Source organism: Galeopterus variegatus, unplaced genomic scaffold, assembly GCF_000696425.1.
Source record: "Galeopterus variegatus unplaced genomic scaffold, G_variegatus-3.0.2 Scaffold4833, whole genome shotgun sequence".
Classification (NCBI taxonomy): domain Eukaryota; kingdom Metazoa; phylum Chordata; class Mammalia; order Dermoptera; family Cynocephalidae; genus Galeopterus; species Galeopterus variegatus.
The window spans coordinates 18138-42353 of NW_007730944.1; the positions used below are offsets into that span (position 1 = coordinate 18138).

The 24216-nt window shown below is 35.4% G+C and overlaps 1 protein-coding gene across 1 annotated transcript in view; it reads right to left on the reverse strand.

Moving 5' to 3' along the window:
* DMXL2 (Dmx-like 2) overlaps positions 1–24216 on the reverse strand; it is a gene marked incomplete at its 3' end in the record, with an annotated part of 150096 nt that overhangs the window by 17810 nt on the left and 108070 nt on the right. Inside the window, exons 20-29 of the mRNA XM_008588451.1 lie at positions 23109–23278; positions 20105–20202; positions 19505–19670; positions 17179–17443; positions 12530–13608; positions 11936–12127; positions 7805–7881; positions 5836–5966; positions 3862–4110; positions 698–876 (exon numbers count right to left, since the gene is read on the reverse strand). Of these exons, the coding sequence (XP_008586673.1) occupies positions 698–876; positions 3862–4110; positions 5836–5966; positions 7805–7881; positions 11936–12127; positions 12530–13608; positions 17179–17443; positions 19505–19670; positions 20105–20202; positions 23109–23278 (2606 nt within the window). The remainder of the gene's footprint in view (positions 1–697; positions 877–3861; positions 4111–5835; positions 5967–7804; positions 7882–11935; positions 12128–12529; positions 13609–17178; positions 17444–19504; positions 19671–20104; positions 20203–23108; positions 23279–24216) is intronic.

Consider the following 24216-nt stretch of genomic DNA (forward strand, 5'->3'; position numbering starts at 1 on the left):
GGGATCATTACCTCAAGAACTGTAAGATGAGATCTAATAAAAATTTTAAAATAAGAAGAGGCATGGCAAGAGATGTGTGACCTCATGCACATGTACAGCAAGGTGACAACAGTGTTAAAACACGTAAAGAGGGAAATATATCAATAGAAGGAGGGTGATGAGCTCAAAAAAGCAAAGTGCAAAAAAGCAAGCATTAGCATGCAGCCAGTATGAAATGCAATGAAAACTACAATGGATCTAGTCACCATGAGTATTCTGATCCCCAGAGAAGTTTCTCTGCTTTGGGGAAACAGATATTTCAGGCCTCACCATGACCTGATAAAATCTCCAATGTCTATCCATCTCCTCCTCTAACTCCATGCTGACCAAGGGAACTACTGATAATCACAAGAGGGGTGCCTAGATAGTAGGTACAAGTATTCCAGGCACTAGAAAAAGATGCTGCTGATTATATATTAATAAACTGACTTCTGGTTTACGTTAAGTTCCATATGATATTAATTTGTCTCATCCATCATCAAATATTTGATCATCCTTGAATTCACTATGACTATTTGGTTTCTGAACTTGACAGATTAAATGTCTAAACTATGGTGATTCAACCCAAAAGCTCCCCACCATTCCTATGTGATACATACACAAGATTAAATAAAATAGATACACTTAAATTCAAGCTTGCATTCCTCACTCCCCTTACCTTTGCAACAAAATAATCCCACATACTAAGTTCAGGAGGAATAAATTTTTCTTTGTAAGATGGTCTTTCTGCAGGCACTGGCGGTGGGGTAGCATCTTTTACAGGCCTTCCAGGGACAAGCATTCGCATGTTAAATCTCCTACGATGTTTATCTATGTCTTCAGAAGGAACAGGAGGTGCTGAATAAAGATAGTAAAAAGAAAATCAGTATTTATTTTCCATTATTAACTCATAGAATTAAATTTTTTTTTCATCCTACTCTTGCCATGTTTTAGTCTAGACTGAATTACTTATATCTGTGCTTCTAAACTTTTCTAGTTACTATCAGTTTTCTAGCAGCCATGGCAGAGAGGTGCAGATAGGGATAGAGGCATTAAAGGATTTCTTGTCATGAAGTGGTTTATGTGCTGCATAAAATAAGGATCAAAGTAATTCTTGATAAAAATGTATTAAATTGTATATTTAGTAAGTAGTAAAGAGTATGATTGAGTGATTATTTCTGACTATGTGGTTCAAGAAAGATTCACTGAACGTGTAGGATGTAAAGAATGCCTTAAAAGGGCAGAAGCTCAATGGGAAAGGGGATTGGACAACAGAAGCAAATGACCAAAGAAAGTTTGGGGAAATGAGGAGTGAACTACTTTTGCTAGACAGCAGTCAGGGAGGGGAGTAATAACAACAAAGCCTAGAATTAAGCTAGGACCAGTCTTTGGATATGAGCTGGGAACTTATGGGCATTTCTCACTGAAGCTTAAGCTAGTCACAATGAGGTATGGTGGTTTGATCAATTAGAGGACAATGGCATAGGAAGGGCTTGAACTAGTACGGCAAACAGTTAAAACTAAAGGAAGGGTTAGATATGAGGGATAGATAAAAGAAGTATCAAAAAATTCAGGAACTAATTGGACATAGGAGGTCCAGCAAGTAGAAGGCAACCTGCACTTTTCCTAAACCTTCAGTCACAGAAAATGATAACTCTATCTAGACTCTTTCTCCCATACCACAAACACAATTCGTAAACAAATCCATCAGCTCTAACCTCAAATTATATCCTGAATATGACCACTTTTCATTCTGTCCATGACTACCACCCTACACGACCGTTATATTTTTGTTGAGATGAAATTTACATAACATAAAATTAACCATTTTAAAGTGTACAATTCAGTGGCATTTGGTACGTTTGTAATATTATAAGACCACTGCTTTTCTTTAATTCCAAAGCATTCTTGTCACCCCAAAATGAAACTCTGTATCCATTAGGCAGTCACTCCTTCCTCCTAGCCCATGGCAACCACCAATCTGCTTTCTGCCTGCACAGACTTACCTATTTTGGATATTTCATATAAATGGAGTCATATGATATGTGACATTTTGTGCCTGGCTTTTTTGACTTAGCATAGTATTTTCAAAGTTCATGCAGATTTATAGCATGTATTAGTATTTCACTCCTTTATATGGTTGAGTAATACTCCACCATATGTATGTACCACATTTTATTTATCCATTCATCCTTGATGGTAACCCACAACTATCTTCTAAGTGGATTATTACAATAGCCTCCCACCCAGGCTCTCTACTTTTATTCTTCTTGCATATTTCATTCTCCACAAAGCAGCCAGAGTGGTTCTTTTAAAAACCTAAATCAGATTATGTCACTCCTCTGCTTAAAACCCTCCAGTAGTTTTCCTATCTTTCTTTAGAACAACAACTAAAGTCTTTACATGATCTATGAAACCCTAAATGAACTTGTCCCCAGGTACTTCTCTAACCTCATCTCCTACAACACTCCCTCTATTCAAGATAGCCATTTAGACCTCCTTATAATTCTTGGAAAAGGCCAAACTCAGCCCTACTTCAGGACGTTTGCACTCACTGTTCTAATTGCCTGGAATGCTCTGGCTCCAGATATTTGCATGCTGTGATTCTTGACTTCCTTGGGCTCTGCTCAAATGCTATTTCATCAGAAACATGTCTTCTGACCCCCTAACTAAACTGGTCCCATCCTCATTCCCTCATCATTCTTTTTCCACTTACCCTGCTTTATTTTTATCATAGTTCTTACCATACCTGAAATAATATTTATTTGTTAGTTTGTTTATTGTGTGAACACCTGCACTAGATGTAAGCTTCATGAAGGTAAGGGATTTGCCTATTTTGTTCACTCCCTTATCCCCAAAGTCTAGAACACTGCCTGGCATGTAGAAGGTGTTAAGTGAATGAATACAAACATGAATGTGTACTCGGAGGTTTCAAGCATGGATGACTTGATGGATAGAATTACCACAAACAAAAATAGAAAATTCAGGAAGAGAATGAAGTGATTTGGGAGGAAAACTTCTGAGTTTAAGGTGACAATACAATCAAGTAGGAAGAAAAAGATTAAGAGGCACATCCTCATATAATAAGAATAGAAGCAATGGGAGTTGGTGAGATCACCTCCCTTACTTGGACTTATACAGGAACCCATTCATTTAACTCAACCTTAGGAGTAAAGACAGAAGTTACAACTGTGTCATTTAAACTCTCTGTGCCACTGACTCCTTTATGTAATATGACCATTTCTAAGGATGAATTAAGATAATTTCTATGTTTCAGCACCAAGACTGAAACATTTCCTGTGGCATCGGTCCATACTTCACATATCCAACCACCTTAAAAAGTGAGATGAAAAATATATTCTGGTCCATAAGGGAAGAAAAAAAAAAAATACAGAAAATAGAATTTAAAAAAACGTGCTGATTGGAACAGCTATCTGGTACACTACCGTAAACTTAATCTGAAGCCAATTGCTGTTATGCTCTGTAAAGATTTTGAGGATTTATTTAAATCTTCTTTCTCTAATTACGAACTATCCTTTTTCCATGGCCTTGTTCCTTGACATTATCTGCTCACTTACCTTTACCTTTCCTCTATTTCTTTTTTTTATCTTCTTCAAACATGTCCTGCTTTATCAACCTCAAAAATGTTACTTCTATAAAAATAAAACTAACTATATTTTTGCTCTAACATGGGTTTAGTTATTTACTGTCCTAACAAGAGTGATTATGCTTTAAACAGCACTTATTTTCAAAATAAAATTTCTTAAACATTAAAAAATCTTTTGCTTTAACATTAGAAATTATTTACATTTACATACATTACTGGTATCAAACTTATATTACCTGAAATATTTTCTGATTGTCTTCGAGGTTTCACAACAAGTTTTACACCCCCTCCAAAAACAGCAGCCCACATTCGATTATTTAAAGGGTGGGCTGCAAGCCGAAACAATTCATTGGAGGAATTTGTGGCAAGAGCATGTATCAATAAACTTAAGTAAACAGCAACAACAGCTTCACACAACAAAATGTTTAATTTTGGCTGGTCTTCATCTTGGGCTGAACTCAAGAGATTAACAAGTGAGCTCACACCTGTAAAGGTATATAATATCATAAGTATATCAGCATGAAATACCAGAAGGAAAAAAAAATCCAAATTTTCAATTTAACCAAAATTATGTATCTATAGTCTATAAAATAAATAATAATTTGAGCAACAAAATAAACAACAGTAGGAACGGATTATAACCTACAGAATAAAATAAGAATCCATTAGTCTATACTGATATAACAAATGAGTGAAGAAAGAAATAAAAAGGAGAGAAGGAAAGTTCTTCCTCAAGGTGGAATTTTAGTTAATAAGTAGGAGGAATGATAGAATTAGAAAATCACCATTTAGTAACCCCACAGTAATAATCTGATTCAAGCATCAATCATTACTAGATGCTAAAATTAGCAGGTGAAAGTATATTACACACGGTCTCAAACTATCTCTTCAAAAGATACTAAGTGATTACAAAGGTAAAAATAGTAATTTTACAAAGGAGAAATCTGGCAGAAACCACCTTATCAAGTGATCAAAGTTAATAGCACCAGTAATGTAACAAATTGACACCCTGTGCCTCTTGATATTTTGCACTGAGAAGGGCACATATATCTGTGGTATCTCTGCCAAAAATACATAACCTTAATCTAATATTAAGAAAAATCATAAAAAACCAAATTAAGGGACATTCTAAAAAAATAACTGGCCAGTGCACTTCAAAAGTGTCAGTCACCAAAGACGAGGAAAGAAGGGAAACTTTACTCCATATAAGAGGAGACCAACGAGATATTACAACTAAATCTTCAGTAGACCAGAAAAAGGACATTATTGGGACAACTGGAAAAATTCTAAAAAGGTCTATAGATTAGAAACCAGTATTGTATCAACGTTAAAATATTAAATTTGATCAACTGTGTTGTGGTTATGTAAGAGAATGTCTGTTTTTAGAAAATACACACCGAAATATTTAGATGGAAAAGGATATCATGTCTGCAATTTACTCTCAAATATTTTAGAAAAAATACACTTAGATACACACACACACACACACACACACACACATAATAAGTGAGTGAGAGATAGAGAGAAGGAATGAATCATAATACAAGTATGGTAAAATGTTAAAATTTGGGGAATCTGAGTGAAGGTTATACAAAAATTCTTTGTACTATGAGTACTTTTGCAACTTTTTTGTAAGTCTGAAATTATCTCAAAATAAGAGGTTAAAATTAAAAACAGTATGTTTCTAGAAACCTATGCTTAAAATTAATTTTAAATACACACTTAGGGTACCAAAGAAAGTGGATAAAGTTTGAAATAACTGATGTGGAGAATAAGAAAGAGAGTTAACCAGAGGAAGTGAAGGACTGACAGCATGATAGCATCCCATGGAATAGTCACTCCTATCCTAACATATATATTCATACTCTTGAGAATAATGGTAATTTCTCTGACATGTCCGTGAAAATATATCTATGATATTGCTTTTTAAGACTCAAATTCAGACTTGAACATGTGGACGGAGGGAGCCTGCTTTTTTGTGCTGGTTAACACGGGTAGTTTTTGAAGCCTTGAGTTTCTCAGTCTTCAGACAATATTACAGTACTTAAGAATTCCTAACCTATGGCAGGAAACATCATCAAAAACAAACAAAAAAAGCTACTCACCAAATCCACAAACAGCAACAATCAGGAAACTGGTCAGTAGCTTTTTTAAAAAAAGGAATTGTCAAGTAGAAGATTGAAAAACAAATAAACCACTTTAATTCTCACCAGGCCACTGAGCAGGAGACGAATTTGGTGTTGCATGTTCTTCAATGCTTTCTGTCCTTAGTCTTCGACGATCACTTAAAAGAAGTCCTTGATAAGCCATTCCTGTAAACTGATTTCCTTCTGTTTGACTGCTAAAACAAATAGGTTGAGTTATTTATCATCCTAAGAGAGGTAGTAAGCAATTGCACTTTATACATATCACCTATTTTAGATGATGATTTTTAAAAATCCTTAAAACTGAATTCTCTGTTCTAATGAGAATTTATTTTAGAAAGTTCTTGAAATTAGTTACAAATGTTTACTGATAGTTTTTTAAAACAAAATACCAAATGTTACTATATTGGGCAAATGACATTTAGTCTTTTAAAATATTTTCCAGACACCACTGATTACTTTAAAATCTTTTCTTTCTTTTTTTTTTCCTTTTTGTCTTTTTTTGTGTCCGGCAACGGATCGCAACCCTCAGTGTCGCGCCCGTACCGGACCGGGACCGGCAATGGGACCGCAACCCTTGGTGTTGCTCCCACACCTCGCTCAGCCAGTTTTCTATCTGCATTTTTTTTTCAAAGTCTGAGGTAAGAAGACTAACTTTATTACTAGGTTATAGTAAGCATAAAGTTTCAGGGTACCACTTTGTTGTATTTCTTAGCTCTGCAAAGTTGTGTTGTATAACCCTGATTTAAAATATAAACTACAATCAGGAGAATCACATTTTAGAAATGCCTAAATCTAAAGCCAATGTCCCTAAATATTTACTTCCCTCTCCATAATGGCTATTGTTGTGGAGTTAGGGAAAATACAAAAGAAGAAAGTAATGCTGAGTCACTGAGAGTAAATCATAGCTTAAGACTGGAAAACACACATTTAAAAACAATGTATTTGAATTCTCATTTGGTGCCATTTTAACCAGTGACTAATATCAAAAAAGCTGTCTTTGATCATTTAGATGACCACAATCAACTAAATCAACTTTTTCTTCCTTATTTACATTTCCAAATCTTTGCAGTCATTTAGGCTAAAAGTAGAGTACTACAGACCATTTTGAGACACCAATTACTTATTTGATATCAAATGTTCCCACAAAGGGCTGTTAAATGGACAAGGAAAAAAAATCTAGACATATATTTAATGTAAATCTCATGTGGATCTGTTTCTTCCACAAATATTATGTATTAATATCAATCATTTAAATCTAGGTCATCTTTCCAAGTGATCCAATTTCTTACTATTTACACTACTCTAAGTCATTAAAATGTATAGTATGCCCTGATAAGGGCAATTTGACATTTAGAAAAATTCAAACCATTACTTCTACTTGATACCACTTTCCAAGAATTTTACATCATTCATAAACGGATAAGTAAAATTAATTTTAATAATTCAAATTTAGGAATGTACTTTTTGTTTTTCAAAAGCATTTTTTCTTTCAACTCAAAATCAATTAAACAAATAGAAGCTAAGCCAATGCAAAAAGAAATAGTTCCTAAGGTAAATAAAATTAGAAAAAAAATTTTTTTTTTTTAAAGATGACCGGTAAGGGGATCTCAACCCTCGGCTTGGTGCTGTCAGCACCACGCTCAGCCAGTGAGCGAACCGGCCATCCCAATATAGGATCCGAACCCGTGGCCTTGGTGTTATCAGCACCGCACTCTACCGAGTGAGCCACGGGCCGGCCCAGAAAAATTTTTTATAAATTGTTTTAGACAGTAAACTCTTATTTCTTGAGAACAAAAAAGATGGTAATGATGATGATCTACATTTACTATTTGTCTTTTTCTACACTGTTACTAGTTATAGCTAAACTAAACAAATAATTACTTCTGTTTCTTTCTCACTTACTAAAGTATACATGGCAGTCGTATTTGAGGATTTTTCAGTCTCTAGGACATAGAACTTTAATACAACTCTGTCTGGAACAGTTTAATTTTTTTGCTGTATTAATACTATTTGGGATTTTTTTTTTTTTTACCTGTAGCTATGACTGTCACATAATGCTTGGTAAATTGATGCAGAAAGTGATGCTGCTAGTGAATGAAGTGTGTGCACCTAAAACCAAAACAGCCACAATTACATTTTGTACTAACATTTCTATACAACAGTAATATCTTAAAAATTAGAAAATACCCGGGAAACTACATCATAAATAAGACTGGATCCTATATGAGACTCCTAACTTTGTTTTAAAACTTCTAAAATAACTCTCACCCACCTTTATATGCATGCCCACAACAAAGCTGACTGACTCAGACACCTTTATCAAATATTTAGTTATAGTAAGCCTGCCATTTACCAGGTCCTTAGTGAAGTGCAAATGTTGGTATTACCAGGACTTGTCCTAGCCTACTAATAATTAGATTAAATAGTAATATTCCGCCCCACCCACCCCAAAAGAATTGAAATTAGTATAGAATTAACAGCTTTTATTTAAGCTTGCCTTATGAAATTCCCCTTGATAAAAATAAAGACAATTTCATCAATAACAACAATTTAAGTCTGTTCAATAAATATATCAATCACTGTGTGAAATGTCTGATTTTCCAATAAGTAATTTACTTAGTACTCAGGAGTAGGGAATAGTCTTAGAGTTTCACATTTAGAAAGTTTAAAATTTATCCATATAGTATTAAAAAAAATCTGGAAATGCCATACTAAATCAACATTTTCAGACTCATAAAATCTTAAAATTTGAAGGAAACTTAGAAACACTTTTGTACTCTTAGAAAGTCTTATCCAGATTACCCTTTCAAAGCCTTATCCAATTTTCTAGGAACTGGAAACTTTTAAAATTTACATGCATTTTATGCCTTCTCTACATGTTCTTATTCACGTAAAAAGTAATTGAAATAGTCTCTGCTAAAATACTGATATGGATTAATTCACGCTATGGATTAGAAGCATGAATTACATGGACTGGAAGTGTGACTATGAATTAGAAGTCTCTAATAGGTTGATGTGATCACTAAATCTCTAATAAAATACTGACAGATTCACACTGCAGATTTTAGAAGTCTCTACTAGGTTTCTGTGACCAGACCTTCAGAAGAATGTACAAGCAGAGATCAAATATGCTTGTCAAACAAAAGAAATAAAAAAAAAAAAATACTGGGGACCTAAAATGTGCATCAGCCACTGGAATTGGAAAAAGCATAGCACAAATACACTTAGGCTGACACACTGGAAGTCTGATCAACTTCCCAGATCCTGCCAAGCTGCCTAGTGTTTCCTAGAATGTATCAGTTTTTAAGTTCTCAGCACAGGGTATACATATATTACTTGGGGGTAGTAACTGTGCCAAAACTCAGATTGCCCCTAACTATTGCACAGCCTCCAATAAACACAATTACCTAGAAAACAGGAATAAGGACACTTTCTTTGGGACCATTTCTAATCAATCATGGTTCTCTCCCAGTTACTCCCCAATTTATATTTTCACTATATCTTGGCATATAAACAAATAGTCATAAATATTTCTAATTTAATGGTTCATTTAAAGGAATAGTAAGGGGCAAAAATACTGTTTAGAAAATTACTTTTATTACCAAAAAAGTATTTGCTTGTCTTAAAGGATGACAATAACTTTTCCAGAAGTAAGAAGAATGCTTACTTTTAAATTACATTCTTTGGCTTCTGATCAAGATGGCAGAATACAGTCCCCAATGTCATTCTCTCCCATAAATCAACCAATTTACAACTATTAAAAAGCAACAACAGCCAAACTGGGGCCACTAGAGATCAGGGGAAGAGGAGGAGAGACCTACAGAGTGCATGAAGGCGGGAGAAGCCACAATGAAAAAAAGAAAGAACCGCTCCAAACATTTCAAGCCCTGGCCGCTTTAAAGCTGGAGCTGGCGTGCTCACAGAGCAGGAGCTGGCAAAAGACGCAGCTGTGCCCTTCAGATGAAGTTACTTGGAGGCTGCAGGAGAGAAGAGGGCCTTAGTGGCCCCCAGGCCAGCAAGACCACTAATAGGGTTCCCATGGACCCACATAGGAGTGAGGAGTCACAACAACTGATAAAAAGGAGCCACTCAGAGGCTGGTGAGTCATCGCAAGGGACTGGTGCAAGGCCCATCCCATGGGAAGTGTTTGCAGCATGGGCATGTGGGATTTTAGTAATGGAAAAATATAGCTCTAACCTGCACAATCTGCTAGTATAGCTTTAACCTGCACAAATTGCTTCTGCAAACGCTTGCTAAAACGGGGAAACATATCTAAAGGCATTTTATGTAAAGCAGCTTCTAAGGGGCTGTTGAAACGTAAAGCAGATTCTAAAGGGCTGTTGGAATGTTAAGCAGCTTCTAAGGGGCTATTAAGCAGCAGGGGGCCCAAGTACACTAAACATTCCAAGAAGGGGGTGGCCCCCACCCAGTTCCAGGGACAGGCTGGTTCCTTATCTAAAAGCCTCCTTGCCAGGCGCCAAGGAAGATATACGATTGAAAGAAGCGCCGTTATCGGGGGTACCAGACTACTAAAACCCACCTGTAAATCTAAAGGTGCCACAGATCTACCGGGGTACCAGCCTGCTAGAGTCTGCCCATAAATCCAAGGGCACCACAGATAACCGACAACTCATCCTGTCATAAAGATCTGTTCAGGAAAAACTGTATAAAAAGTGCTTGTGTTGTAAACCGGGGGCCACTTTTCCGAAAGGCAAAGCACCCCAGCATACTGGAAAAATAAAATTCCTCTTGCTGATTCCAACGGTCCTGGTCTTGTGGTCTTTGTGAGGCGAGCCACTCCAGCATGTAAGATTGTGCTCGGTGCACGGGTCTTACAGGCAGTAGGGGAGACAGGCCCACTGGGAGAAGACTGGGGCACAGCAAAGACAGGTGATCTGCCACCCAATCAGCACAGGACCACTCAGTGGAGACTGCTCAGGAATACAGAACTGCATGGGGTGCAGTTTGATGAAAAGACTCAGGCCCAGACCAGAGTTTCTACACAGGTGTACCAGATTTTACAAGACTGGAAAGTACCTATAAAGTTAACCATTAAAACGTGAGCTGCACAAAAAGCCTTCTTCAGGGAATCAGCAACAAAGCAACAATTTAGCTCAACCACAGAGCTCAAGTACTGGTCCCCACAGGAAGTTCCACATTTGAGAAGTAAGCAAAGGACAACAAATTAGTTCCAGTGCAGAGTTTAAGTGGTAGGAACAGCAAATAATTCAACACAGAACTGAAAAAAAAAGCCAAATACCCACAGACCAGAGACAAAGTTTGATATTAACTAGTAAAAGTCTCACATCACCAAAGAACACCTATAAAACCTAGAAGGACTGGAAGTCCCCTGGACTACCAAGCCAGGGTGGGAGGAGGGCTGGGAGCCTCAGCCATGCCCTCTGACACCCATAACCAGTCCCAAGGGTGGGGGGCCAATGGCCTCAACCACACACCCCCGACACCCGCAACCACCCCAGCGATGCCCACTAAGCTGCCACAGGAAGCGCCCCAGGCTCTCCCAAGATGGACTGGTGGGGAGCAGAGGTCCTCTGCCACACCCCAACATCTGCAACCAGCCCAGCAACAACCACCAAGCTGCTGCAGGAAGCGCCCTGCGCTCTCCTGAGCTGGGGCAGTGGGGGGCCTCAGGCTTTGGCCATGACCCCCGACACCTGCAACTAGCCCAGCGATGACCACCAAGCTGCCACAGGAAGCACTACAGGCTCCTAAGCTGAGGTGGTGGGGGGACAAGTGCTTCAGCCACACCTCCCTGACATCTGCACCCAGACCAGCAATGACCAAGCCACTGCCGGAAGCCACTGGTCTCCCCTGCAGGAATGAGGGGAGTGCCACAGGCATCAACCCTGTCCCTCCTCCTTCCTCCTTCTCCCACCCTATTTCCTTCCCCCTTCCCTTCTCCCCCTCCCCAACTGCTGCACAACATCATAGAATGTAAAAAAGAATAATAATATTAATAAAGAAACAAAAAAATTTTTTTAACTACATTAATTGGACAAATAATCTTAAACTAATCAGGATTGAGAAGGTAGCACATAAGAGCACATTAAAACATTTCTTCTAAGTTCAAACTGGAAGACAAATATAAAATATTTACCCTCTCAGTATGTACAATATCAAATGATCATAAACTTTACATTACCTTCACATCTTCAAAAGTGGGATGAGGTGGTGTTTTCATCTGAACGATAGTATAAAGTATATCATGGATGTGATTATTTAAATACAATACAGGATTAGCTATGACTGTTTTTGTCGAAGCAATGCTTGCTGAAAGGAGAGGTAGAGTAGTAGGCAATGGTAGTGGAGACTGGAGTTGCTTTACTGTAGTTTCCTGCAGGTGACAGTGAATTTTTTTTTTCAAAGTAGTTAAAGTGAAGGAGTAAAAAAAATAGTTTTCTCATTAAAATACTGGTAATAAAGATTTGTATAAAAGCAATATGTTTAGTTACCTATTAACTCATTCTACAAACTGTATTGAGCACCCAGTACGTACAGGTACTATGCTAGATGCAGAATATATAAAGATGAGTATGACATGGCTATGCTCTCGACCTTTTAAGCCTACTCCTAATTACCAAAACTTTAGTCAAAGAAGACCCATGCAAAGTATAAATATCTGCCTCCTATGAATAGAGGAGCTGAACATATTTAGATTAATTAGTGAAAAGCGCTTCATAGCTATAACTGAAATTATCGAAATAACCAAGATTGAAAACAAAAGTGATGTTCATACCTGCTGTGATTCTTGTAGCAAAAATTTGAGTTCCATCCTTACTGAGGCCAGACCACCACCTTGGGCCCCATGAAGGCTACAGTAACTAAGAAACACTCTCAGGAGATCTTGGTTTTTCTGCAACCACAATTTTCGTCTTTCTGCATGCTCTCTTTTAGCCTGCAATCTTCGTCTTTCTATTTGGTGGCGCTCATAGGAACCAATATCTGGTTTGTCCACTACTTCTTGATCCAGAAGATCACTCTCAACTTTGGGATACATTTTACTGGAATATTCTTTAATAACTGATTCGTGATTACATATCTCATGCAAGGCAGCAATTTCCTTTTCAAGCCAGTTATAGAGTTGAAATCTGAGTTTTCCTCCATCTACTTCATAACCTGTAGCCAATGTTCTTAGTTCAGTCATGAGGATCTTTAAACAAGCTCTGAATTTTAGTTGCTCAGCAATCACATCAACTTCAGTATCACCTTCAAGGCAATCACCTTCCTGAGGAGTCAGTAACATATTAAGGTCTGAAGCTTTCTGATTTTCTTGTCTATCTTTTTCCCTGGCATCTGTACTTTTCATTACTAAACCAACAACATCTTCTTCCTCTTCTTCTAATGCACTATCATGATCTTCACCCCAATCAAGATTAAGAGGTTCTTCATCAACTTTCACTACTGGTTGACTCCAGTCAAACTGTGAAGAAGTTACATTTGACCAATCAATGCCAGAACTTCCATTGCCATTGCTCAGAGTTTTTGATTCTGAAGGTGCATCACTTATCTTATTAGAAATGAAGTCAGGTTGATCTTTTTTTGCAGGTAAGGCAGATTTTTTGGTTACTTTTGGGATTTTGGAGAGTACCTCCAAGGCTAAAACAGGGCATCCAACTTTAAAATGAGCATTAGCTGTGGTGAAGAATAATTTCCTTTCTATGAGGTTAATTTTATCAACAAAGTTTTTCTCAGTTTTGAGTCCTAAGGTTGCCAAAGTTCCTTCAGGGGAGGCGAGGTTTCTTCGAATAAGCAAAGGATGAGTTCGTAGGTAGTTGTAAAAACTAAACACAACTGGGTTACAAGATTTGACGATAACTACGAAAATCAAATAGATAAAATTAAAAGGTATTGGGTTAATTTGAACTTATACTACAGAAGAATAAAATATGTCAGCAGTTCTTCAAAATAATAAATATTAACCTAGGATAGGTTAAACTATGGTACATACAATCATTAAAACTATGCAGCTGAAATAGAAAGAATTTCCCTGTATTCTATAAAGTGATCCTCATCACTTAATGTATCTAGGATACATTAAGTGAAAGAAGTTACAGTAAGTGCATATAGTAAATTACCTTTAACTAAGAAAGTAAAGAGGGGATACAAACACACACATGTATATTTGCTTACATTTTTTAAATGAAAGGAAAACACACAAAAATTTTTTTAATTGGTTCTCTAAAAAAGGAAGGTAAAATGGGGGAAAAAAAGCTCTACTTATCTGAAAACACCTTGGTTTTATATATTTTATTTCAAAACCATGTCAAATTTTTATATAATTAAAAGAAAATTAAACTTAAAAAAGCAATTTATGAAAAGCAAAAGCAAAATTAAACAAATGAATCTGTGCATCAATTTGGTAGCACACAGAGATAAACTATAAAAAGTGACTTTAAAACAAGTAATTTGAATATCCTTAGTGAGATACACCATAAAAATAAAAATACCTGCAAAAGAAAACTTCAGCTGTTCTTAATAATCATGTTGTTATGAAAAATATTTGTTATTATCCCAAAACTATTATATGCATACAAAATATCAAATAATTATGTTAATGCTATGAAAATCCAAGCCTTTCATTATAAGACACAAATTTAGTGTAAACTCCTAAATTCTCAGGGAAAAAAAAAAAACCTAGCTCCATTCATTGAAATAGTCTAGAAACAATGACCCCTGTGTCCAGACTGTAGTCTCTAAACATTATTCCCCACTAAAAGAAAGCCTAATTCTTTGAAGGAGTGGTCATTTCCAGGTCTGGGGCAGGAAATGTATAAGATGAGCCTGTAACATTTTTCCATATAAGAAAGCAAGAAAATTATCAATAAACAATGCCAAAAGGATTCAAGAACATGAAGATGGACAATCCAGGCACCCATAAAACCAAACTGCAAAGGATTCAAACACAAATCTATCTAAATTTGTGAGTTCAAGATAACCTTTAAAAAAAAAAGCTTATTGGTCATCTTAGTAGGATGCTAAGGAACCAATCCATTACTTTGAAAAAATGGCAACTAAAGACAGAGAGTCAAGTATTTATGTTCCCTTTACTATGCATAAGACTGGATCTCAGAGTAATCAAATAGTTGCTAAGAAAAACTGCACTCTAGAGATGTATTCCAGCTCATAAGGAAAAGATAAAATGACATAATTAGAATATAATTATTTTACAAACACTAATGAAATAAAGGATCTGATCACTGATGGCTGTTAATACCACAAAAAGCAAAACAATCCAACATTACAAGTCTCCTGATAAAAGTACTCCACACCACCTATGAAATATTTCTGCTGAAAAATGAGTCTCTAGAATCTTAATTACCAACTTAAAGTAAGTATAGAGAAGACGGCAAAAAATAAAAATGTTAAACAACAGGAACAGTGATCATCAAAATCCAAAATTCAATAAACTACAGGATAAAAACTTAACTTCTTTAACAAATAAATAGTGGGGTGGGGGGGGATGAAGAAGAAGGAAACTATGGATTCAAGTTGACGTAAGAGACATCTCAACCAATCACAACACACAGGCCTTATTTGGATCCTGATTCAAACAAATTAATTGTATTTGATTTTATGAGAAAACCAGGGAAATCTGAACATGACTGTGTATTTGATGATTACTAATACAATGATATGTGATTATGTTTTTTTAAAGAGGTTTTTTTTTTCTGTAGATAAACATTTTAAAATATTTACAGATGGGGCCGACCCTGTGGCGCACTCGGGAGAGTGCGGCGCTGGGAGCGCAGCGACGCTCCCGCCACGGGTTCGGATCCTATATAGGAATGGCCGGTGCACTCACTGGCTAAGCGCGGTGCGGGCGACACCAAGCCAAGGGTTGTGATCCCCTTACCGGTCACGAAAAAGACAAAAAGAATAAAATAAAATATTTACAGATGAAATACTATGATGAAATCTGCTTCAACATAAATCTATGCTAAGAATGGAAGGGGGTGGAATGGATGGGATTATATAGGACACAGGTTGGTTATCAGCTGATAACTATCGAAGCTGGGTAATAAATTCACAGACCATTATATGAAGGAATTTCAAAAAGTTTGTGGAAAAACAAAATTGAAAGAATATAACTCTTTCCATGAACTTTTTGAAGTACTCTCATATTATTCTATTTTAAAAATATTTGAAATTTTCCATAATACGTTTTTTTAAATTAACCTGGAAAACATTAGAAAATAAATAGAACCTTCCTTCTATAAAAATGTGCGTATCTTATTAAAATTACCTGAGTAACTTAGATACTTTTCTTCTAAAAGCTTCTTCTTAGACATAATAGATTTTTATGGTGATGGATAAAATTATTAAAATTTAACTCTGTATTTCATAAATATGTACAACTATTATGTGTCAATTAAAAAAAATAAAGGTTTGTTAAAAATTTCCTTTCCTTTAAGTTTTTAAGAATTTCTATTAAGATATATTTCTCCTTTATAAAGAAGAAAGTAAAAATTGGGCCCTACTCTCTTTACCTATGTAATCCCTTTCAACATTTAAAAATAATAAAAGTAATAAAAAATATAAGGTTAGAAAATTATAACTATACAAAATACAAAATGAAAAGTAAAAGCTTACAACTTCTCACTGCTATTCCCCAAAGGTAGCCAGTGACCAGTATTTAGTTTCTTGTGATTTGTTCCAGGGAACCACCAAAGGAGAGAAACACAACATGCATGCATGCTCTCGTGTGTATGTACAACACATATAAATATATAATGCAACAAGAATCACACTGCCCTGCATCTTACTTTTTTCACTTAATAATATAGTGCATATTAACACATAGATCAACCCCATTTCCTAATGGCACAGTGTTTCTATAGTATGGATATATTAAAATTTATTTAACTATTCTATTGAAAAAAACTTAGAATGTTCTACATTTTTATGATTGCAAACAATGCTGATCCAGGTGCTTAAAAATCTAAATTATTTCCACTAACCAAGAGCAAAGAAAATTTCCCACACAAGAATAAAGTTTCTCTAGGCCCATGCACCAAACCAATATGTGTAACAACCAAAATTTCTACTTTAAAAAAAAATTGAAAGAGCTATAGAATGTGGCAAATATTCTTTATGCTTATGGAATATATATGTTCTAAAATCCTACCTTAAATACCTCAATATGTAACTGTGAGAGTAAAAAATGTGTGAAGTCATCTTAGTACTACTCAAATTATGACAAGAAAATGCTAGAGTCTATTACAAATAGTGACTAATCCTTTAGCCACACCAAGAAATTTTGATAATAACCTCTCAAAGTTGAAAAGTAAATCTGGTAATGATTTTTTTTTTTTTAATCTAAGTGAACATTAGTTCAGAAACTGTCTTCTTCTAAAAAAGAAAAACAGAAACCCAAAAATGTCCTACCTTGATGTTTATCATCCTCCTTTGGAGTTTGTTCCAGTAATGTGTCCAAGGCTCGGGTATAATCTTTCATTACCCAATAGGCAAGACTACGCAGGAAAGGATCAGGATGTAATCTTTTGCAACTGAATCCTGAGCCATCCTGTAGGCAACCCAAAATCTTCTGATTTAGGATGGATAGATAAGTGGATGAAGTCTCAAATTCAGATTCATATAAACGGGCAATAACCATGGCCAGCTGAATATCTTCCATTTTTTCAAGACAAACCTGCAAATTTAAACATTAAGAAATACTTACCTTATTTAATGATAATTATTTACAGATACGAAACATCCCACCAATACCCTATAATGATCTACCATTTATATTCCCATGTTGAGGGAAAGGAGTCCAGAGGTTGAGACAGTGAAGGGTAGTTACATGATTGTTTGACAGGTAATTAAAGAGTAACAAAAAACAAGAGAAAGAGACAAGAACTTAAGTAGGTTCCAGTCTACAAAGATCATTTACAGAAAAAGTAAAAACAAAACATATCATCATCACTCTCAGACTTAGGTCAATTTAAATTAATAACATTCATTTAAAAATTAAATACCACTTAATGACATTTGAATTTATATATCAGTTCCACTTAATTTCCATATAAATATAATTATTACTATTTTAAAAGAACCTCCTACTTACATAGCAAATAGCTTACAAAATAAAGCCACATATTCTATTCTTACTCTCTTGGAGCCTATATTCTAATGTAACTATTGATCTTGAGAATTTGAAGTCAATAATTTTGATCTTGAGAATTTGAGGTCAGTAATTTTGTTCAGGCAATATGAGCATCTCTCACTCAATCAACATTTCTCTTCTTCACTTGAATATCTTTTAAGCTAAAGTTCCCATTTTAAAATTATAAGCATTTGTTATTTTTAAAAATCATATACCTGAGATAATTGAAAAAATGACTGATTCTAGGGCCGGCCCGGTGGCGCACTGCTACAGTGCGCCACTTGGGAGCGTGGCGGCGCTCCCGCCGAGGGTTCGGATCCCACATACAGACCGGTTCCCGCTCACTGGCTGAGAGAGGTGCGGGTGCAACACCAAGGGTTGCAATCCCGTTGCCGGTCCCGGTCTGGTACGGGTGCGACACTGAGGGTTGCGATCCGTTGCCGGACACGAAAAAATGAAAAAAGACAAAAAAAAAAAGGAAAAAAAAAAAAAATGACTGATTCTAAATTTAAAGTAGGGGCCGGCCCGGTGGCGCACTGCTACAGTGCGCCGCTTGGGAGCGTGGCGGCGCTCCCGCCGAGGGTTCGGATCCCACACAGACCAGCCGCTCACTGGCTGAGCGAGGTGCGGGCGCAACGCCGAGGGTTGCGATCCCGTTGCCGGTCCCGGTCCAGTACGGGCGTGACACTGAGGGTTGCGATCCGTTGCCGGTCACGAAAAAAGACAAAAAGGAAAAATAAAATAAAATAAAATAAAAAATAAATTTAAAGTAACTTCACTGTGTTGGATATTTCCTATTTCTTCTATCATGTATTATTTCCAATTCTATTTTTCCTTCACTTATTTATTCATAATGATAATAAGTAACCAAAGAAGAAGATATCATAAATAAACAGAAACATTTGTAATTACACTCATAATCACCTGCTAGGATTATACATCAAAAAATGATGCAAAGTTTTACCACCTCACATTCATTTGCCAATATCTATGGCAACTACATTTCAAAATCATACAAATTCAAATTTCAGCTCCTTACCTCTGAATTTCACTTAGAAGAAAAAGAACTTAAAGTATGTGCCTTATTGCACAGGATAAGGAGGTTGCAACCTATTCATTTTAAATAGTTCAAAAGAACAAAATTGCATTTATAAGCCTTTTTTTTTATTTTTACTTTTTTGATGGTAAGGGGATCGCAGACCTTGGCAAGGTGTGGTCTGCACCATGCACAGCCAGTGAGCGCACCGGCCATCCCTATATAAGATCTGAACGCGCAGCCTTGGCGCTACCAGCGCCACACCCTCCTGAGTGAGCCACAGGGCTGGTGCCATAAGCCATTTTTGGACATTTTTCATACATTTAACTCATTATCTTGAAATGCAATATGCCATATGTTAAATTTTTCATTTATGTTTCTCTCTTGAATTTATTTATAATTTTGTCGATCACAGTGCCACTACTTTAAGTTCAACAATCTCTGTAGTTATTCTCTGTCCTTACAAACACATATAAAACATATATAAAAAGGAAATTAATTTCCTTTATGACCTTTTCAGGTTTTAACTCTACATACAAATATTTCATAGTATGTTTCCTTATGTATACCTCTATAGCATCTTTCAAGGAACCAGCTAACAAGAAAAAAGCAGCAGACTGTTCAAAGCGTTGTTTTCCAAGTAAAGAAAAAGCATTTTTCAAAGCAGCTTTACGCCATCTATCTTCATTAAAGTTGTGGCTAAAAAATGTTGTCATTTTTTCATCATGCTGTGACCTGGGAACCAGAGCACAAACATCAGTAGTTAAACCAAATTTAAAATGTTTTTAATCCTTTACAGAATATGTGAAAATAGAAAATAAAAAATTCAAATCTAAAAGAACAATAACTTCAGAGATAGGTATTTGTTATCATACATCTCTTTACTTCTAATAAAAAAAAGCTAATGTCTTATGTACACATGAATAGGAAGCAAGAACATTTTTTAATTTCCAAAGTGCTTTTATCAACTTTTTTTTTTAACAATATCCCCACCCTTTAGGTTAAGTTGAAAAGATATTCTCCTCATTTTTTTGCAGATAAAGGAACCAACTTACAAATAAGCTGATATGACCAACCTCATACACGTCATTATTTTCAAAAGCATTAGGTTTCTGATTCTCAGTATAATCTTCATTCCATTAAATCATGCTAAAGTTGAGGCACATTACCTAAACAGACCCCATACTACTGCTTTCTTCTTCATTGAAAGGTAGAATAATGCAGCATCTAAAGCGTCATTGTTTCTTTGAAAAGCAGCTTTGGCGACCTAAATGGTAAATAAAATATATTATTAAGTTAACAATTTGACAAAAGAATTACAATTAATTAATCAACAGTTAATGTTTCCCTGCTACTTCCATGGCTGACAGAAACTATGGAGATGGGACAAGTTGGTTCTATTCCACAACCTTCAATAGCTTACAAAACATGCTTCTTGATACAACCTTTTGCATGCTAGTGATTATAATAAAAATAATTGCAGCTAGCATTTATTGACTACTTATCATGTACCAGGGACCAGTCTAAGCACCTTTCATTTACCTTACTGAAACACCACAAGCCATGAGGTACTATTATTATCCCCATTTTACAGATAAGGTAACGGAGACAGAGTTAGTGAATTGCCTAAAATCACACGGTAAGAGGTGAAAAAAGGATTAGAAGCCAGGTAATAATAAAACTAACATAGAGAACAATAAAGAAGGTAGAATATTCAATAGATGTGACCTTTTTCTTAAAAGTTCAACATATTACATTTCTTAATGATTTATAAGTTAAAATGCTAATGTCTATGGTATATGTGATTTCATAATTTAAGGCTCTCTCAACACAGTCATCTGTAAATAAATATCAATTAAACACACCCACATGCATTGACACACATTTAAAAAAACTACAAAATGTAAATGTTCAACAAAAATATATATTGAGTATTTTTTTAAACATACTTTTTAGAAAACATAATTTTCTGGTATTTTTCAATCCAATTTTCACAATTCTGAAGAAATGACACATTCTTTCTGGCATGTAATTAAAATACAGAAGGTTGGAGCTCCTTTATTTTGAAGGGCCTACAAATCATAGCTTTTGGTAATTCCATGGAAAAAGGTTTGAGTGAGTAATCATAGTTCTCCATGTATTATAACTGGTAACATCCTTTGGGCCATATAACCAAAGTTGCTGAATTTATACAGAACCAATCAACTTTGTATAAGTTTAAAAATTATTAAGCCTATAATATTATTGTATGTAATTATACTGTTTTGAACACATAGCATAGAGAGCATTATCTTATTTCTCAAAGATGCTGAGATTCTCTCTGCAAATTACTAGGTGGAAATGCATAAAAATAAAAAGCAGTGTATGTTTTATTAGCTCACATTAATTGATAGCCAGAAGCTACTGAGGTATGGGAGAAAGATACTTAAAATTACCTAATGAAAAGGCTTTACTCTTAACACTGTTTTATTTCCCTTCCTCTTTTTTAATATTTTCTCTGCTCTCCATCATTTAACTTAGTGCTTCAACATGTTCTTTTTAGAGGAATTTTTACTCATATTTAGCTAAGATTTGTAATACATATTTCAATGCAAAAAATGCACAAATACCTCTGATTTAAGAAATAAATTGCTTGAGGAAATAAATTACATGAATATATCAGAAATACTCAATTATAATGACAAAACACATTGTTGACAAGAAAGTAAAGAGATCTTTCTAGGATACATTTGAAATATTTCAGATAAAATGATGAGTTGGGTTTTTTTAACCACTGCTTTTGGACATAAAAAATTTGATATAGCTATTATATGAGCATATCTCAAAAAGTTTGTGGGAAAATAGAATTAGAGAATAATACAAATATTTCCAAGAACTTTCTGAAGACCATACATATTATTTCCATGCTGTAACAATTAACTTTCTCAGTACACTAGAAACTACATTTCTTGGGAACAAATTCCTTCTTATGTGCCTGTTTTGAGAACAGAATTGCTGATATCTTGTTGACTGCCTTACATACACTCACATTTCAAACTGTGATCTGAGAAACATGTACACCAGAATCACAGGATGCTAATTAAGATGATGGGGCCACAGACCTACCACCAACCTACCAAATTAAAATCTCTAGAAGTGAGATGGGGGATATGCATTTTAAGTTTGCCAATTGATTCTTCTGACACTAAAATTTGAGAACTACTATTGTAGAGGAATAAAATAGGGAAGGGTCTCTGCATCCTTGGGAGAAATAAATTTATACTTCCCAAATATAGCAGCAGTGATTGTACTCCAGGGAATTCCAATGGATTCCTAAAAGTAAAATATGAATAAGAATTCTACTTTCTAACCCTTATAGAATAGAAAGGACACAGACTAAATCTAACACCCATAAATGGGAGTTTGGGCTGGTTACCTAACCTCTCTGAGACTTAGTTCCATCATTTGTAAGGTGGAGATGATAACATAGGGTTGATAAAAAGATGGTACAAAATGATTTATTAAAAACAAGTAGAACCAAACTTTAGTATGTAGCAGGTGCTCAGCAAAGGTTAATTTCTACAACACTCAAAGAACTTTCAGTTTCTACTAATAAATAAAACTAAAAATTTTTTTTCTAAAAGAAATCTACCAGAAAACTGATTTCAAAGAACTGTCTTAAAAAATTTGCAGCATATTTTACTTGCTGCCACACCACAGATATGTTCTTCAGGTGCACACTAATCAAAACTTCTTAGTATATTTTAAGTGTGCAAAGGAAGTTTGCTACTTATTAAACTCACCATGCAGAGATTTCCTTAAATCCTTTATATAAAAAAAGATTTTTTTCTATGTAGTATAAATAATGAAGAACTTAAGTTTGCTTTCTAAATTTAGATTTTTATATTTTTCTTAAATTAGGATACACCTCAACTAAAATCAGAAAATATTCCTGTTCCATAAATATATTATGAATTCAGTATATATAGCAAGAGACAACTGATATCATACTGCATGGACATTTTATAAAGGTCAAGTTTTTGGAATATCCAAAGAATTTTATTTAAAACATTCTCAAGATCTCAAGATGTACATATTAAATTCCCCACTATAGGTTTTCTGGAAGATAATATCTTTTTTCCCTTAAGAAATGACTTTTTTTTGTTAACTCAAAGTCCAATGAAGCAAAGTTACCTTTTCAATGCATCTTCGAAGTGTGTTAATATTCCTCACCCACCAGCCTATTCCCATAGCTCTTAATTCAGACCACTGAGGGTCCCCTCTCTGAATTGCTGGAATCATATTAATTAGTTCTTCCTCAGCCTCAGAATGAAAAGCCCAGGCAAAATGGCATGTAGACACACCTAAATTGGAAATATGAAATAATAACCTTCAGAACTATATCAAGAAAGATCAAAAACAACCTTTCAGGTAGTCCTATATGCATTTATTTTGGAAAGAATTTTCAAATCATTCAGAATGCTATACTACAAGTGTCTGAATACAGGATCAGAGACAGGAATACACAAAACCCAAATCTCTCTAACCAAACTTATTTTTTTTTTCCTCCTACAAAAATAGGGACACTAAAACTTAATCATTGGGAAGAAAGATATTTGAATGTTGAGCCATTCACAGGTACACACACCAGTCAGGTCAAAAGCATTTGGCCTGCATACTTGGGTGTGGTTTCACAGCCACTTGCTTGAGGACTACATCCTTTAGTACTGAGTATTGAAAACTGCCCCAATCTTCCCTCTGGCAATGGAGCTAAATATCACTTTGAAGCAAACTCTAAGCTTCATAAGAGTTCCAGGGAATATCAGGGATAAGTAAGAGTCAAAAGGTACATTGCTCTGCCTTTAGTGCCTGGGGTTAAAAGTATTTTAAAGCTGCCTAATACTGATGCTATACAGCAAACCTTTTTTTTGCTCTGGGAGAAGACTAACAGGGATCAAGGCTGAATTTTAGAGGCAATAAAATGTTTAGTGATGCCATCAGACATGCAAGTATAAACGAGATTATCAACAGTTTAACTACTAATAACGCTCTACTCCACTTAGAGCAGGTGAAGAGGACACATGATGGAAGTGAATCACACAGAATGGTAATGGATAAAGCGAATGCTGGGAAGAACCCTAAGGAACCTGAAAGAAGCCAGACTAGTCTAAGCAGCCATCTATATGAACCCATTTCAGAAACAAAGAAATGTCTGTGCTCAACGATAGTCACATTACAACACAGGCTTCTCATTGCTATAAGGATCAGTATTGTTACATATAATTTTCTCATTATCATCTAG